At 38.7% G+C, this 18,047-nt stretch overlaps 3 protein-coding genes across 3 annotated transcripts; all 3 read right to left on the minus strand.

The window, feature by feature from the left end:
• Positions 1-57: 57 nt before the first annotated feature.
• On the minus strand, positions 58-3,164 carry LOC114541458 (putative ankyrin repeat protein RF_0381). The gene is made up of 6 exons (XM_028561378.1): positions 2,975-3,164; positions 2,354-2,467; positions 815-1,969; positions 518-739; positions 122-319; positions 58-65 (listed from the first exon to the last, which is right to left on the minus strand). The coding sequence occupies exons 1-6, from the start codon at positions 3,162-3,164 to the stop codon at positions 58-60; spliced, it is 1,887 nt and encodes a 628-aa protein (XP_028417179.1).
• A 4,154-nt stretch (positions 3,165-7,318) lies between these two features.
• LOC114541459 lies at positions 7,319-13,054 on the minus strand. The gene is made up of 2 exons (XM_028561379.1): positions 12,644-13,054; positions 7,319-7,657 (listed from the first exon to the last, which is right to left on the minus strand). Exons 1-2 carry the CDS (start codon positions 13,052-13,054, stop codon positions 7,319-7,321), a joined length of 750 nt encoding a protein of 249 aa, XP_028417180.1.
• On the minus strand, positions 13,055-16,862 carry LOC114541460 (putative ankyrin repeat protein RF_0381). The gene is made up of 6 exons (XM_028561380.1): positions 16,673-16,862; positions 14,606-15,891; positions 14,254-14,494; positions 13,957-14,196; positions 13,660-13,899; positions 13,055-13,308 (listed from the first exon to the last, which is right to left on the minus strand). The coding sequence occupies exons 1-6, from the start codon at positions 16,860-16,862 to the stop codon at positions 13,055-13,057; spliced, it is 2,451 nt and encodes an 816-aa protein (XP_028417181.1).
• Positions 16,863-18,047: the final 1,185 nt, after the last annotated feature.

The following is an 18,047-nucleotide window of genomic DNA, read 5'->3' on the forward strand; positions in this document are numbered from 1 at the left end:
TATTTCACCATTTCTAGCGTACCCTCAGAAACAGCAGAGTGCAGCACTGTTTTCCCGTCAGTATCCTTGGCATTTACATCAGCGCCCTTCTCAACAAGATATTCTACCATTTCTAGCCTACCTTTAGAAACAGCAGAGTGCAACACTGTCCATCCGCTATTCTCTTTTACATTTACATCAGCGCCACTTCCCACAAGATATTTCACCATTTCTAGCGAACCATTTACAACAGCACTGTGCAACACTGTCCATCCGCTGTTCTTTTTTCCTTTTACATCAGCGCCATTTCTCACAAGATATTTTGCTATTTCTAGCCTACCTTTAGAAACAGCTGAGTGCAGCACTGTCTTCCTATCAGTATCCTTGGCATTTACATCGGCGCCCTTCTCAACAAGATATTCCACAATTTCTAGGGAACCATTTACAACAGCACTGTGGAGGACTGTCCATAGGCTGTTCTTTTTTACATTTACATCAGCGCCATTTCCCACAAGATATTTCACCATCTCTAGCGCACCTTCAGAAACAGCAGAGTGCAGCGCTGTCTCCCCATGAGTATCCTTAGCATTTACATCGGCGCCCTTCTCAAGAAGATATTTTACCATTTCAAAGGTACCTTCAGTAACAGCCGAACGCAGCACTGTCTCCCCGTGAGTATTCTTAGCATTTACATTAGCGCCCTTCTCAACAAGATATTCCACCATTCCTAGCGAACCTTTTACAACAGCACTGTGCAACACTGTCCATCCGCTGTTCTTTTTGCTATTTACATCAGCGCCATTTACCACAAGATATTTCACCATTTCTAGCGCACCTTCAGAAACAGCAGAGTGCAGCGCTGTCTTCCCTTGAGTATCCTTAGCATTTACATCAGCGCCATTCTCGACAAAATATTCTACCATTTCTAACAAACCTTTTAGAACAACACTGTGCAACACTGTCCTTCCGTGAGTATTCTTAACATTTATATCAGCGCCGTTTCCCACAAAATATTTCACAATTTCTAAGTTACCTTCAGTAACAGCAGAGTGAAGCACTGTCTTCCCGTAAGTATTCTTGACATTTACATCAGCGCCCCTCTGAACAAGATATTTTACTATATCTGTCCTGCCTTTAGAAAAAGCAGAGTGCAACGCTGTTTCCCCGGTAGTCTTCTTACAATTGACATCAGCGCTCTTCTCAACAGGGCAGTTTACTATTTCTAAAGTATCTTGAGTAACACACAGTGCACAGTGCAGAACTGATGGCATTTGAATTTTGTCATTAACATCAGCGCCATGTTCAACAAGATACTCTATTATTTCTAGTGTGCCTTTAAAAATCGCATGGCGCAGCACCATCCATCCCCTACTATCCTCGCTATTTACATTAGCGCCCATGTCAACAAGATATTTTACCATTGCTGGCGTACCTTCAGTAACAGCAGAGTGAAGCATTGTCCAATCGTAAGTGGTATCCTTGGCATTCACATCAGCGCCCATTTCTACTAGATATTTTACAACTTCTAGCGTACCTTTAGAAATAGCATCGTAAAGCACCATCCACCCGCCATTTCTCTTACCATTTACATTAGCGCCCATTTGAACAAGACATTTTACCTTTTCTAGCGTACCTTTTGTAACAGCATCATGCAGCACTGTCCACCCATCGGTCTTTTTGCCATTTACATCTGCCCCCAGTTCAACAAGATATTTCACCATATCCAATGAACTATAAGAAACAGCATAGTGCAGTACTGTCCAGCCGTCTGTAGTATCCTTGCCGTTTACAACAGCGCCATTTTCAACAAGATATTTTACAACTTCTGGAGTAGTTTTTTTAACAGCAGCGTGCAGCACTGTCCACCCGTCAGTACCCTGGCCATTTACATCAGCGCCCTGTTCAACAAGATATTTCACCAATTCTAACGTACCTTCTGTAACAGCAAGTTGTAGCATTGTCCCCCCGTCTGGAGTCCTAGCATTCATGTCTGCACCACATTGTTTGACTAAGTATTTGACAATTTCTGTTCGACCAAAATAAACAGCATGATGTAAGGCAGTATTTCCGGAATCATCTTTACAATGTATATCAGTCCCACAATCTTCAACGAATTATTTCACAATTTCTAATGATCGAGACTGTATTGCACTCTGAAGAACTTTAGAATCGTCTTGAAAATTATGTTCAGGACCATATTGAACAAAATACTTAACAAGATCAAATAAACCATTTCTCGTCGCTATCGACAAAACTGTTTCACCATCTTCGTTCTGGGAATAAATGCTTGCTCCATGGTCAACTAAATATTTAACAAATTTTTGATCTACTGGACTAAATTGAAAAGCACGCCAATGAATTGTTTTCTTCCAACGATTTTCTTTGTTTTCACCACGTTCAACTTGCTTTTTTATTTCGTCCCGAAATTTCTGTTTCCCTTCTTCACAGACATTTATGCTTCCACTTGCCTCTTTCTCGTTCTCAATACCTATAAATATGCAACATTAAGATGCAATTTACATGAAAAAGAAAGATGAAAAATAAACCGAACGAAATTTCATTGCGGATCAGACTCCCGCAATAATTTATCGTTCGCATTACGCAGGCATAAATGATTTCCGGAAGAGGTGAAATTATACAATAGTCGGGAGAAAACGGCTGTAAACTGTAATATCTATAACTTAATTTGTCTTCCGAAAAAGGCCTAAAATCCGTTCATGTCAGGGATTTATTTCGTGGAGTCAAGCACCTTTAAGGAGTCTTAAATTTTAAAAGGGGATATTTATTATTTTACTCATTTATTTAGTATCGCCTTTGCCAAAAGCGAACGCAATTGCCTAGGCCAATTATTGTGGGACCTTGATGGTTAGGGCCGTATAGCCAGAAGCTTAATTATGGGGGGTGTATATTCATATATTCATCTTAAGGCGGATTTCCTGGATGGAAGAGAATAGGATTTTTACTTCTATCATAGGACGCTTGTTTTAATTCTCACCGCTATCACATTCTTTGTTTTGAATGCCTTTTTCTTGGAGTTCATCATCAACTTCTTTCTGTTTATTAACAGACTGGGCTTGTTTATTTTCGGACGAAGCGATATTATTGTTTTCCGTAAAGCTTGAAGTTACGTCGCTGTCCTCAGCCTGGGACATCATAACATTATCATCTTCCATGAGTTCAGTCATTCTTATATTATTTTTTACAATCTTCTTCGGTGCTTATAACAAAGTCATATCATCCTGCCTGACCAACATCTTCGAAATAGCGCGATGGGAACCTGAAAACCAAGTAATTAATTACTGTTAGCTTCAAATGTTTACTGAAAACTGTGGAAAAATCACTATCCGGCGGAAGCACTATCTAATTTTCGTCAAATCGGCCCTGGAAGGATAACAGCTATCTTTGGAGCCAATTTATAGGTGAATCTAGACCATTACCAGTCACATTTCTCGGCGCGTAAAAACGTCGGCACTCTTACGTCGGCGCGATTGTCCACGGTGAAGACAAAAGCAGACGACATAGGAGCCGAGAAGTCGTTCCAGTTTAACTGTTTAAGTAAAGTTCACTGCTTTATCTAATGTACTGGCAAAACAGATCAGTGTACACGACCCAATTTTTGTTTTCTAACGTTAATCTAGGCCAACTATTTGTTTCGGTTGTATATCGCGTATCGACGATCAACAAACAAACGAACGAAAAATGCTTTACATGCAATAGACCCTCCACGCAGCCATAACAATAGCCAATATAATGATTCTAGTCATGCGCTTCTTAATTCACAATGCTGTTTGCTAACTTGCTACCCTTAATCCTTAGTTATCAATGATGATGTGAAGTCTGTTCTACGAATAATTTCTGTTCAAAACAAATTAAGCAACATTTCAAAGGTTATCTTCAACGGAAAATTAATTAAAATGAAATCAAATAAGACAAAGCTTCTTTTAGTATCCAACTGTCATGACGCGAGCTTTGAAATATTGGCGAGTTTTTTATGAAACGAAAATATGTCTAAAACAGACTTTACAAAATTCAAAGCAACACAACAGCTAAGGGGTTTAGACCAGTCACCATAGAAAGGGTCAACTGTACGATCAGAGTGTATATTCTTTATATATTCATGTTCATAAACCGTAACTGAAACAATCGTCTTTAAAAGGGAATCAGTCGGGCATACAAGACGGATGTTTGAATATGCACCCTCGATTTTGCTATCTTGTTATTGACTATTCTAGGGCTATTCTAGGTATAGTTTGGGTCTCTACGGTTAATTAACACTGCTACACACAATATGCCTCGCACAAATATGATACTCGATAATCCCATGATTATTAGTTGCGTCTCAGTTCTGTAGTACTGGACAAATTACTGACTAAGCAGGGTTCTTTATTAACTTTCTACCTTAAATAGTTGATATCCAACGATGACGACACGGCATCCAAAATAAAACAAATATAATTTGGATAAAAAACCTTTGTAGTCTTCTTTTCAGACTTAATCTTCGATCACGAAATCAAATATCGTCAATAATATTATTAGTTATCCAATAATATTAGTTATAGCCATCCAATCACTTTGCTGTATGAACTTGTACCATCATTAATATGGTTGTATGCTGTATGTTCTGTCGATGAAGTAATCCCGCCGGAAGTAGGATTGCCCCGAATAGTAAACGAAACTAGTTCTCAGGCTTTAGAAGGGTAAAAACCGTCAAAAGTATACAATAATTGGCACGGCCGTATTTTGTGGATTTTAAAACATTTTACAACTAAACTTTGCCATTTTACTAATTCTAATATGAATTTACTAGCTGTCGTGATTTATTTCCGTTTTCTTGCCCAGATACAAAGGTAATAGACTGACATGCAAATTGTGCCATTTTGGTAATATTTCGTTATCAAATACTAAACGATTACTTAGATTACTTTACAAATCTCGGAAATACGAATAATTTTTCCGTTTCCATCATCTGAAATATTTTATTTTTAATTTTTGTACCAACCCACTAGCCAGATATTGAATTTATCAACCAGATATTTTAAACATAGGGGTTTAAAGAGTCTTAATTTCGAGTGGAATTAAACTAGTTTCCGAAGACTATATAGTTTCATATAGTCTTCAGAGTCTGCGAGAGCAAAGAAAAATAATAAAAATCTTGAACAATCTATAGATTGGGTTCTAGAAAGGTAAAGTGGTTTAGCCTCTTTGAAAGGCGTTTAACTTAAACCGTGGTGAAACCCAAGTTTAGAAAATACCATCATACATTTTGTGCACGACTGAACCAGCCTCTTTCACCAGCTTTAATATATAAGTACTTCCACTGAAAATTAAATTATTTACATAGAAATATTTCAGCTCAGTTGTTTAAAAAATAAATGATTTTGCTTTCCAGTTTGAACTTATCTGCCGTTTAAGCTAAAAGACTTTCGAACAGCTGGCTCCTAGATCACGTTCAGCTATACTGATAGATCAGAGTCTAAGGAAGCTCGCGTATAATTTCAAGCCAATCTTTTAGAACTTGTTGAATAACTCGTGATAACCAGGTTGGAAAACAAGTGACTTTTATTCCTAATGCCTGACAATCAAACAGCGTTTCGAGCGATTTTTTTTCTATCATAGCCAAGAAGAATTCTAAACTCTGCAGCAATTAAAAATAACTCTCAATAAAAGTGTACGTCGTTACGAGCTGCTTTTTAAAATCTTTAGTCTACCTCTTTCAATAAACTGGTGGAACATAGCTAATAATATAAAAGGTCGTTTGTTACTATTTTCCGCGCTTCGACCCAAGATACGACTTGTCGAAATCAAATCGCTCATACTGCATGCGTCCATACCTGGTAAAACAGTTGCATTCAGGAACAATTGAGATCAGCGGCTGGGGGAGGCAGTGGTGCTGGTTTTGACAAACTTTTGTCGCCATGGTTATAATTTTGTTTTATCATTTATGGTTCCTAATTTTAATGATCAAAATTACAGATTACGAAAGTTATAAAAGTTATAAACGTCACGTGACAAAGGACAGAACGTGTATCTATTATACTATACTGATATGCATACAAAAAGAACAAGTTTATTTGGTGTTTTTCTACTGTCATGAACAGTTTATATTTTTCAAACTAAGTCAATAAAATCATCCGGGATGAATTGTAAATAACATCTTGGTAGGTGCAAACAGTCGCCAAAAACAATTCAACCGTAGTCGGTAGCCCGTTGTCACTATCAAAAGCTCTCTATTGGAATGTCTGTTGAATCGCGAGGCTGACATCGTGGTTTTTGCGAAAGTTTATTCTGGTCAAACACCAACGACAGGGTCTGAAAGTTTCATAAACGTCTATCTAAAGGGCGCAAGTGGTATTATTGAAGACGAAAGGCAACTAATGTACTGCACATACCCTCAAACTGCCGTATCGGTTAATTCAGAAAATATGGTTTTTCCCATAAACAGCAACTCGAAGACTATTACAGCCCAAGTGGATGGTACTTTTCCGTCAAGAAATTTTGCTGCTACAGTTAAAATTCATGCTTACTATACTTTTTGTTGCCAATAAATTGTAGAAGGTATTGTTTTTTAGAAGCTAATACAACATTTCGCATAAATGACCTAGAATTGTTTTGTTTCAAATTATCTCTTCAACTGCATCACTGGGAACTCCGGCATCAGCTAGAGAGATCACAACTCCTGTTGGGGTGACAACGTGATTCATACTAGAAAGCCTGTGGAACTAGTAATAAACAATTAAAAATTCTGGTGAGGAATAAATTTTCATCATCACCAATGGCGTAACTAGAACGATGATTGCTTTCACGTAGTTTAATGTGGTCTATAGAGTTTCTTGTGTCTGCAAAATAATGTGCCCTTTCCTAAAACCTACAACTCTCGTCATGAACTGCTTTAGACACCGCTAACAAGTTAATTCAGGCATTTATTTGCAAGTGGTTTAACTAATAAACATGCAATACTTACCGTTTTATGACAATCCAGTTGAACTTTGAAGTCTTCGCTTTTTATTATCTATATCAATTGTAGCAAACATAGTTTAATTTTTAATACATTAACTTTGCCAAATGAGTAAAATAATCTTTGCATGCGTTACGACTGTACACAAAAAATGACAAGGCTGTATTTTCTGCATTTTACAACATTTTGTAAACCAAACTTTGCAATTTTACTAATTCCAGTATGCTCTTACAAGCTGTGGTGACGATCATGGTGATTGCTAATGGCCCATTTACACTATGCAATTTGTCGTATGCTAAACTTCTTGTGGAAATCATCCCAGTACAGCACCAAGACAAACTAAGACTGTACCAGAGCTGCGTACTTTCCTCCCTATTGTATGGCTCAGAATGCTGGAGGATGACTGAAAGCGACCTCAAACAACTGTCCACCTTCTACACCAAGAACCTTAGAAGAATCCTGCGAATATTCTGGCCCGAGACCATCTCGAACCAACATCTTCTCGCCCGCTGCAACCAAGACAGCATGGGCACCATCATCATGCAAAGGCGATGGAGATGGATCGGGCATGTAATAAGAAGAGAACCTGGCAACATTTCCCGCACAGCCCTCCACTGGACACCAGAGGGGAAACGGAAACGCGGGCGACCCAAGAACACCTGGCGTCGAACCGTAGAAGGGGAGTTTAAGACCTTCCATCACACATGGGGAACAGTTCAAAAGCTAGCCCAGAACAGACAGGAGTGAAGTATACCGTTGCTTTCACCCTCCATGTCAGCCGGCATAACGGGCATGAGTAAGTGAGTGATTTGTCGTATATGATTCGTACCCTGGCGTATGTGAACGTATGAACAGAACGTATGAACACTCTCTGGGAGAGTACAGAAGAGAATGAACGCTGAATTTCTTCGAAAATTTTTGGAAATCTGAAAGGGAGATATAAAACAACTGGGTGATGTTTACGATGGATTGGCTTCTATGAAGGTAATGTACCTCAGTATCTTACCTACTAACGCGATAAATGCATGATATCGTGCAGTCACTCCGGTATACAAATCAGTGACTGAGAAAGCGAGTGCGTCAAGTCTGAACCACTGAACTATGACGAACACAACCGGAATGATAACTGGTAATAAACATGTTTGCAATCAGGTGACTTCTCCTCCTAATGACAAACAATCAAAACGTCTCTTAGGGCATTCGCTGGAGGCGATTTTTGTGTACAGCAATTCAATATTCTTTGCGGAAACTGCTTTTTAAGCCATCTTACATCCTCACATCGACAGATAAAGTAATAGTAAAATATGACCGTTCCATTACGGGAAAGTGCCGGTCCATTACGGGAAAGTAATGGAGTAATGCAGCGCTGAAAACTCTTCTCCGCCAATCACTGAGCTCTATTTCGCCGGAAGTGACACTTGCAATATAATAACAACTGATTATTGACCGAGCGTGAGGTCTGTACTGTGAAATATCAGATATGGCTGAACTGCATGAGACATGATAGTTGTCCAGATTCGAAATATACGGACCACCGTCCGATTATGAATTTCATGGACCGCTCGTCAACCAATAAGAATAGAGGATTTTGAAAAGCCATATGATAATGTGTAATACACAACCTGTTTCATAATGCTCTGGACAGTTTAGATAGCCATGCTCGATAGTTAAGTGCAAGTGTGAATAGAATAATCTAACTTCGGTTAAACTTATTTTAACGACAAAATGAATTGCATATGAAAGAAGCTTCTGGCGACCGTCTACGCAATCAAAACGCCCGTAAACTCTATTATGCAACTACTGTAATTGTAAATTCAATAAATAAACTAATTTAGAATTCAGTAAATGGACTTAGCTCTGGGAACCACCCCCTCTCGGCTCTACGTGAATTTGGACTTTTAAGCTTGCCCGATGAAAATTGTTCAAGTTACAAGCGAACAAATAAACAGGGCCCGCTGAGCGTGTCAGAGAGTGGGGCTAAGCCCTAAAAAGAACTCCCAGTAAAATTTCAGTTTGCTATAAGTAACTCTTTAACGCTAATTAAAGCTGACTTTTACTTCAATAATTTTAGCCACCAAAAAATGGTGGGGCACTAAATCCCAGACCCCAGTCTGCGCGAGCCATTATGATGATATGGCAAAATATAATCGCGAGTGTGTTAGGGCGGCGTTCAAGTCAGCCTTGCTCCATGAATGCAGTGGCGTAGCCAGCATAAGTGAAGTGGACATATTCATATATTCGTGTTTTATATTATTCATTTCTTTTCTGAAATTGAATGTTTTAGTGGTCTGTGAACAGGAATATATGAATATGTCCACCCCACTTATCGATGCTGGCGACGCCACTGCATGCATGGTAGCATGTAACAAACCTACAGGTTGTACCTGAATATTAGCTAAACTGCAGTCAGCAGCTGGCATGATTGAGGGTGCTGGTTTTCCTAAAATCTTCTTTAAAATATCAGAGACTCGTTATGGTTCTTCAATTTTAATTATCTATATAGAGATTATAATATTAAAATGTCATATACTAAACCAGTAAATGTCATCACAAAATGCAGTAGACTATCGCCTGTATTCAAAAAGCTCACACTCATTGAGTGGGACATATGAATTTTGTTAATGCTGATCAGTGGAAAGTTTTTTTCTGAATGATGGAAACATATAAGATTAATCATTGAAAATCAAGCCCCTGTTCGGCTGGAAATACCGCCATTGAAACGTTATGAGAAGATTAAGATCTCCCACTCAATGAGTTTGAGTGTGAGTGAGCTTTTAGAATACAGCCGTATGAATGTATTTCATTAGGTATATCAGTAGACTATGCTGTTATACATTAAATTGGAACAAGTTTACGTGAAGTTTGACTCACAAACTCTATACGGTTATGAACAGTTTATATTTTCAGGCTACCTAAGTCCGTGATTGTGCAGATTCGCCCTAAACAACCCACACGAATACACACACACACGAATGTTTTGCGCCGTTGATAAACAAGAATTGTTGGAGAATGGTAATCAACATTCAAGCTTTGCAGTTATTTTTTCGAACATCTTGCCGTTGAAAAGTGAGCCACTAACTGTCTTGCATTTTCATTAGAAAGGTAAGATAGCAAATAAATCCAAGGATGGTTCAAATTTTGCATAGATTGTAAACAGAAATCTAGATTTTTACGCTTGGAGTGTGAAGTTGAATTGAGCACTCAATTATGGTAAACACACAATCTTTAAAATATTCCTTGAATCAATAAACACCGAGAAATTACATCGCATGGAATCTCCCTGCTATCCTCATTATAGTTCGTCTCCGTACCAAGCCCTTCGCATTCTCCCGTAATAACGTCGCACGTAGTACTGAGAAAGGCCTGGGCACGAGGATTAACCGACTAGGCATACATTAGGAGCCGATTAAAATTGTCCCCCAGCGCTTCCTCGGCATAAGGTCTGTTATCAATCTTTAGATTAATCAGCCACGACACATATTTTCGAGCTCTGCGATCACCAAGTTTCTTCAAATTGACAGAGTTTCCTTTCAAAATATTTTTCATTCGATCTAACTTTGATCCAAAAGGGTGTTCACCTCTGGTTAAGATGAAGAAGGCAATCATACCTGCGACGTGGACATCCGATTTCTTTTTGAACGGACCTTTTTCGTCTTTGTCTATTGCCTTAATTACTTCCGGTGGCATCCATCCAGGAGTACCTTTGGCAAATGTTTCAACTGTCGTTTCATCGTCATTAAGAACGCGGCTTATCCCAAAGTCTGCCAATTTCATGCGACCTTTGATATCAACCAGGACGTTTGATGGTTTTAGATCTCTGTGTAATATTCCTTTGCCGTGAAGAAATTGAAGTCCTGATAGAATTTCCCTAATCATTCGTGGACCATGCTCTTGTAGATGTTCAATACTGCAAGCATGAACAAGTTCCCTCAAGGTTTCTTCGCAAAGATCAACAATAAGATACATGAATATGTCGTCCCGGTGAAAATGTCGATAGCTCACTATAAACGGAGATTTGTCAGTTTCAATAAGACTCATGATTTCCTTTTCGTTTTCGACTGTTGTATCTTCACTTTGTACTAAAATTCTCTTAACAGCAACTTCACTCCCATCTTTCATGAGACCAACATAGACACAAGAAAAACCACCACCGCCAATTTGGAATTGATTGTTTGCGACAAAAGCCTGCATGGGTATTTCAATCTATGGACGGAACAAAGAATTTTAAGCCTTCTGATAAATGGAGGCTAGATTCAATAAAAACTTGCTAGTAAATATCTAAATCTGAAATCAACACAATATTTAGCTGCAGAATATTTTAGCACATGCAGATACATGATTCAAATACTATACATTGTATTATTTTCTCTTATTCTTATTCTTATTGGGTGAAATACTCTGTTTGTGTCTGGCAGTGATGCAGGCAAATTAATTCTCGTGTATAGCTAGCGGCATGTGCATATCACAAATAAGTATCACATCTGTAGGTGCCCGTGTATTTTTACCGGTAATTCACGTGAATTTCAAAAAGGCAGGGAAAGTTGTTTTCTTTAAATGGCATCTGCTCAACCTCGTACCCAGGACCTTCTCGTAGGGGAGGGAGAAGCCTCTGGAAAAGGCTGCCCACGTGACTGCTATCCGAATACTGCAAAAAATGTTGAGTCACGTGGGCAGCCTTTTGCAGGGCCTTCTCCTCCCCCCCGCGAAAAGGCCTTGGGTACGAGGTTGGCATCTGCTCGTTTCGTTTCGAATTCTTTTCTAGTGAAGAAAATAGAAAGAACAGTGGAAGATAAAGTTGATATTGAATTTGGCTAATCGTAGGATAATTTTGATATCCTGCTCGGCATCATGAAATAATTCTTGAATAATTTTATTCAATATAGGTAATGAACTCATAAGAGTAAGTTTACTCTCGTAGTGTATAGTTATACACCAAGTTGTTGTCCATATTGCTGCATACATATTTCCTAAGAACACAAAATCCCTGTGTAAATAAACACATTATCAGTGTTCATATTGTTGCGGAAATTTACACTGATTTTGGTGTTCTGGTGACACCCCGAGATTTACAGTGTAACTGTATGTGAGTTATTCGGAATTTCAGGCAAGTATGTCACGCTAACGTAGCCAACGGAGCCTGAAAGACGAAGCGAGTTGCGTACAGTCTCGTTGCGGGTTAAATTATGGCACTGCATGTCTAAAGAATCTACATAACAGAAATTCAGGACATTAATTACCATAAAAGTTCATAATGCCAGGATTTCGCAATCAAAGATGGCTGTCTTGTTATTATAGAATTATATAAGGCAGGAGACAATATTTGAAATTAAAGCAACTTCTGTCTTACATATTGCAGTTGCGGAGCTTGATTTAAGAAGGGAAGAAACTCAGTACTGTTATGACATTTTTTTTTATTTTTATATTACCTTTAACAGGTTCTCCAGTAATGTTATTTCCGCAATTAATTTAGTTGCTGCTGCAATATGTAAGACAGAAGTTGCTTTAATTTTATTTATATAATTCTATAATAACAAGGCAGCCATCTTTGATTGCGAAATCCTGGCATTATGAACTTTTATGGTAATTATTGTCCCCAATTTCTGGTTATGAAAAGCGCATAGTCGAGCTGACGCGATGAAGATGGTAAACTTCCTATATACACAAAAGTCAATTGCTACATAAACTCATTTAAATGTTTTCAACTATTACCTTGTCTAACTTATTGCAATTCGTTGTTTTCAAAATCTGAATTTTCTCACGATGTTTTACGGAGCGCCCGAGGATAGTTGCAATCTCATCATGACCAAAGTGAACACTCCATTGATAAAGACTCATTTGTCCGCCTTCAACAGAAAGTGTTGGAGCTTTGCACATAGTAACGTTCTTTTCCAGCAAAAGGTTGACCAAAACAGCTGAATTGTGCACAACAGCCATCTCCAGAATATCAGTACCAAGTGTATGAGCGTTAACTTTACTTTCAAGTGTTATGTCAGCACCTTGTTCAACTAAATACTCGACCTTTTTTAATGCACCCATATCAACAGCAGTATGCAAGACTGTCGATCCATCAGCACCTTTGCAATTTACATCAGCGCCGTTTTCAACTAGATATTTCACCATTTAGCGTACTTCTTGTAACAGCATGTGCAGCACTGTCCTCAAGTGAATATCCTTCCCATTAACATCAGCGCCGATTGCAACAAGATACTTTACAATTTCTAGCGCATCTTTGGCCATGGTAGAAGCATAGTGCAGAACTGTCTTCCCGATAAAATCCTTTCCATTTACGTTAGCACCTTGTTTAACTAAATACTTGACCTTTTTTAATGCACCCATATCAACAGCAGTATGCAAGACTGTCGATCCATCAGCACCTTTGCAATTTACATCAGCGCCGTTTTCAACTAGATATTTCACCATTTCTAGCGTACTTCTTGTAACAGCATTGTGCAGCACTGTCCTCAAGTGAATATCCTTCCCATTAACATGCGCCGATTGCAACAAGATACTTTACAATTTCTAGCGCATCTTTGGTAGCGCATAGTGCAGAACTGTCTTCCCGATAAAATCCTTTCCATTTACGTCAGCACCTTGTTCAACTAAATACTTGGCATTGTTGTAATGCACCCTATCAACAGCAGCATGCAAGACTGTCGATTCATCAGCACCTTTGCAATTTACATCAGCGCCGTTTTCAACTAGATATTTCACCATTTCTAGCGTACTTCTTGTAACAGCATTGTGCAGCACTGTCCTCAAGTGAATATCCTTCCCATTAACATCAGCGCCGATTGCAACAAGATACTTTACAATTTCTAGCGCATCTTTGGTAGCAGCATAGTGCAGAACTGTCTTCCCGATAAAATCCTTTCCATTTACGTCAGCACCTTGTTCAACTAAATACTTGGCATTTTGTAATGCACCCGTATCAACAGCAGCATGCAAGACTGTCGATTCATCAGCACCTTTGCAATTTACATCAGCGCCGTTTTCAACTAGATATTTCACCATTTCTAGCGTACTTCTTGTAACAGCATTGTGCAGCACTGTCCTCAAGTGAATATCCTTCCCATTAACATCAGCGCCGATTGCAACAAGATACTTTACAATTTCTAGCGCATCTTTGGTAGCAGCATAGTGCAGAACTGTCTTCCCGATAAAATCCTTTCCATTTACGTCAGCACCTTGTTCAACTAAATACTTGACCTTTTTAAATGCACCCATATCAACAGCAGTATGCAAGACTGTCGATTCATCAGCACCTTTGCAATTTACATCAGCGCCGTTTTCAACTAGATATTTCACCATTTCTAGCGTACTTCTTGTAACAGCATTGTGCAGCCCTGTCCTCAAGTGAATATCCTTTCTATTTACGTCTGCACCGTTTTCAACAAGATATTTTACAATTTCCAGCGCATCTTTGGTAGCAGCATAGTGCAGAACTGTCTTCCCGATAAAATCCTTTCCATTTACATCAGCGCCGTTTTCAACAAGATACTTCACAATTTCTAGCGCGTCTTCATAAACAACAACGTGCAGAACTGTCCTTCCGAAATTATCCTTTTCATTTACATCAGCGCCGATTTCAACAAGATATTTGACCATTTCTAGTTTACCTTCAGTTACAGCACTGCGCAGCACTGTCCACCCGTTAGTATCCTTTCCATTTACATCAGCGCCGTTTTCAGCAAGACACTTTATAATTTCTAGCGCATCTTTATAAACAGCAGCGTCCAAAACTGTGCATCCGTCAGTATCCTTTGCATTTACATCAGCGCCGATTTCAACAAGACATTTCACCATTTCTAGTTTACCTTCGGTAACAGCAACGTGCAGCACTGTCCACTCGTGAATACCCTTCTCATTTACATCAGCGCCCTTTTCAACAAGATATTTTACCATTTTTAGTGTACCTTCACTAACAGCACTGCGCAGTACAGTCCACCCGTGAGTATTCTTTCCTTTTACATTAGCGCCATTTTGAACAAGATATTTTACCATTTCTAGCGTACCTTTGGTGAAAGCATAGTGCAGCGGAGTAGATCCGTCAGTATTCATGATACTCACATCAGCACCCTTTTCAACAAGATATTTCACCATTTCTAGTGTACCTTCACAAACTGCATAGTGCAAGACCGTCCATCCATCCATGCACTTGCAATTTACATCAGCGCCTTTTTCAACAAGACTTTTTACCATTTCAAGCGTACCTTCAGTAACCGCAAAGTGCAGCGCAGTCCACCCGTTATTCTTCTTTCCATTTACATCAGCGCCAATTTCAACAAGATATTTCAACATTTCCAGCGTACCTTTACTAATCGCGGCGTGCAACACTGTCGTCCCTTCAGTATCCCCTCCATTTACATCAGCGCCCTTTTCCACAACATATTTCACTATTTCTAGCGAATCTTTAGTAACAGCATTGTGCAGGATTGTCCATTCCTCGTCATCTTTTGCGTTTACATCAGCGCCACATTGTTCAACTAAATATTTGACAATGTCTATTTCGGCAACAATAACAGCATGATGTAAAACGGTTTTTCCTGACTTATCCTTACAATTTACAAGATCACCACAAAACTTAGCTCGATTTTTCGCCATTTTTGACTCTAATGTACTTGGAAGATCTTTGTTATCGTCTAGGAAATTATGTTTATGGCTAACTCGAACAAAATACTTAACAAGATCGAGTAAACCATTCCTCGTCGCCATCATCAGAAATGTCTCACCATCTTCGTTCTGGGAATAAATGTCTGCTCCATGGTCAACTAAATATTCAACAATTTTTTGATCTACTGGACTAAACTGAAAAGCACGCCAAAGAATTGTCTTCTTCCAACGATTTTCTTTGTTTTCACCACATTCAACTTGCTTTTTTATTTCATCCCAAAAGTTTTGTTTTCCCGCTTCTTCGCAGACATTTATGCTTCCACTTGCCTCTTGCTCCTTCTCAATACCTATATAATTATGCAACATTCAGATGCAATTTACAGAGAGATGCAATTTACAAAATAAGATGAAAAATAAACAACCGGGCCGTACGAACGAAATTTCATTCCGGGTGAGACCTCTGCAACAATTTTATGTGGTCAAAACAGGCGCGCATAACGCAGGCATGATTGAGTTCTGGAAGAGGTGAAGTTATATAATCGTCGGGAGAAAACGGCTGTAAACTGTTACATTTCTGTTACTTTAATAAAAATAGCTATCTATAGCTTTGTTTCCCAAACAAAACCTAAATGCGTACACGTCAGGGATTTGCGGGGTGGAGCCATACACCTCCAAGGAGGCACGCCCTAGCTTGTCTTAAATTTTAAAAGTACAGGATAAATGAATATTTTCATCACATAGGGAGCTTTGGCAAAGTATGCTAAATATAGTTTTTCCTTGAGCACGAGCAACATTTTATCCGGTGATAGAAAAGTTCAAAATGTGTCAACGGCTATAGGGTAGAAATACTTGATTAAGTTCAATTATTGAATAAGCTGAATGATATTTATTAATTTATTCATTTATTTAGTATCGCTTTTGCCTTAAAACAGCGAATGCTGAGCGCAATTGCCTAGGCTAATTCCTGCCGGACCATCAGAGTCAGGGCCGTAGCCAGAAGCTTAATTATGGGGATACATATGAATATTAAAAAATTAATCGCTCTAGCTACGGCCCTGATCAAAATGTACGAGTTAGTAGAGGATAGGATCTTTACTTCAATCATAGGAAACTTGTTTTAATTCTCACCGCCATCACATTGTTCGTTTTGAATGCCTTTTTCTTGGAGTTCATCTTCAACTTCTTTCTGTTTATTAACAGACTGGGATTGTTTATTTTCAGACGAAGCGATATTATTGTTTTCCGTAAAGCTTGAAGTTACGTCGCTGACCTCAGCCTGGGACATCATAACATTATCATCTTCCATAAGTTCAGTCATTCTTATATTTTTTTTTGCAATCTTCTTTGGTGCTTATAACAAAGTCATATCATCTTGCCTGACCGACATCTTCGAAAAAGCGCGATGGGAACCTAAAAACCAAGTTACTAATTATTGTTAGCTCCAAATGTTTAAAACTGTGGAAAAATCACTATCCGGCGGAAGCACTATCTAATTTTCGTCAAATCGGCCCTGGAAGGATAACAGCTATCTTTGGAGCCAATTTTTAGCCGAATTTAGACCATTGACCAGTCACTTTTCTTTGTTTACGTCGGCACGATTGTCCACGGTGAAGACAAAAGCAGACGACATAGCAGCCGAGTATAGTCGTTCCAGTTTAACTGTTTGAGTAAAGTTCACTGCTTTATTTAATGTACTGGCATAACAGATCAGTGTACACGACCCAATTTTTTTTAACGTTAATCTAGGCCAACTATATGTCTCGGTTGTATATCGCGTATCGATGATCGAAAAACAAACGAAGGAAGAATGCTTTACATGCACTTCTTAATTCAAAATGCTGTTTGCTAACTTGCTACCCTTAATGCCAAATTATTAAGGATGATGTGGAGTCCGTTCTACGAATATCTTCCGTTCAAAACAAATTAAGCAACATTTCAAAAGTGGTCCTTAACGGGAAGTTTAATTAAAATGAAATCACTTAAGCTAGACAAAGCTTCTTTTTGTATCCAACTGTCATGACGCGAGCCCTGAAACATTGGCAAGTTTTTTTATGAAACGAAAATATGTCTAAAACAGACTTTACAAAATTCTAAGCAACACAACAGCTATGGGGTTTAGACCAGTCACGATAGAAAGGGTCAACTGTACGATCAGAGTGTATATTTTTTATAATTTTATATTCATGTTCATAAACCGTATAAACAATCGACTTTAAAGGGAATCAGTCGGGCAAAGAAGACGGATGTATGAATACGCACCCTCGATTTTGCCACCTTGTTATTGACTATTCTAGGGCTATTCTAGGTATAGTTTGGGTCTCTACGGTTAATTAACACTGCTACACACAATATGCCTCACACAAGTATGCTACTCGATAATCGCATGATTATTAGTTGCGTCTTAGTTCTGTCGTACTGGACAAATTAGTGACTAAGCAGGATTATTCATTAACTTTCTACCTTAAATAGTTGATATTCAACGATGACGACCGGCATCCAAAAT

Source organism: Dendronephthya gigantea, unplaced genomic scaffold (assembly GCF_004324835.1).
Source record: "Dendronephthya gigantea isolate DGI-Jeju-01 unplaced genomic scaffold, DenGig_1.0 000292F, whole genome shotgun sequence".
NCBI lineage: Eukaryota > Metazoa > Cnidaria > Anthozoa > Malacalcyonacea > Nephtheidae > Dendronephthya > Dendronephthya gigantea.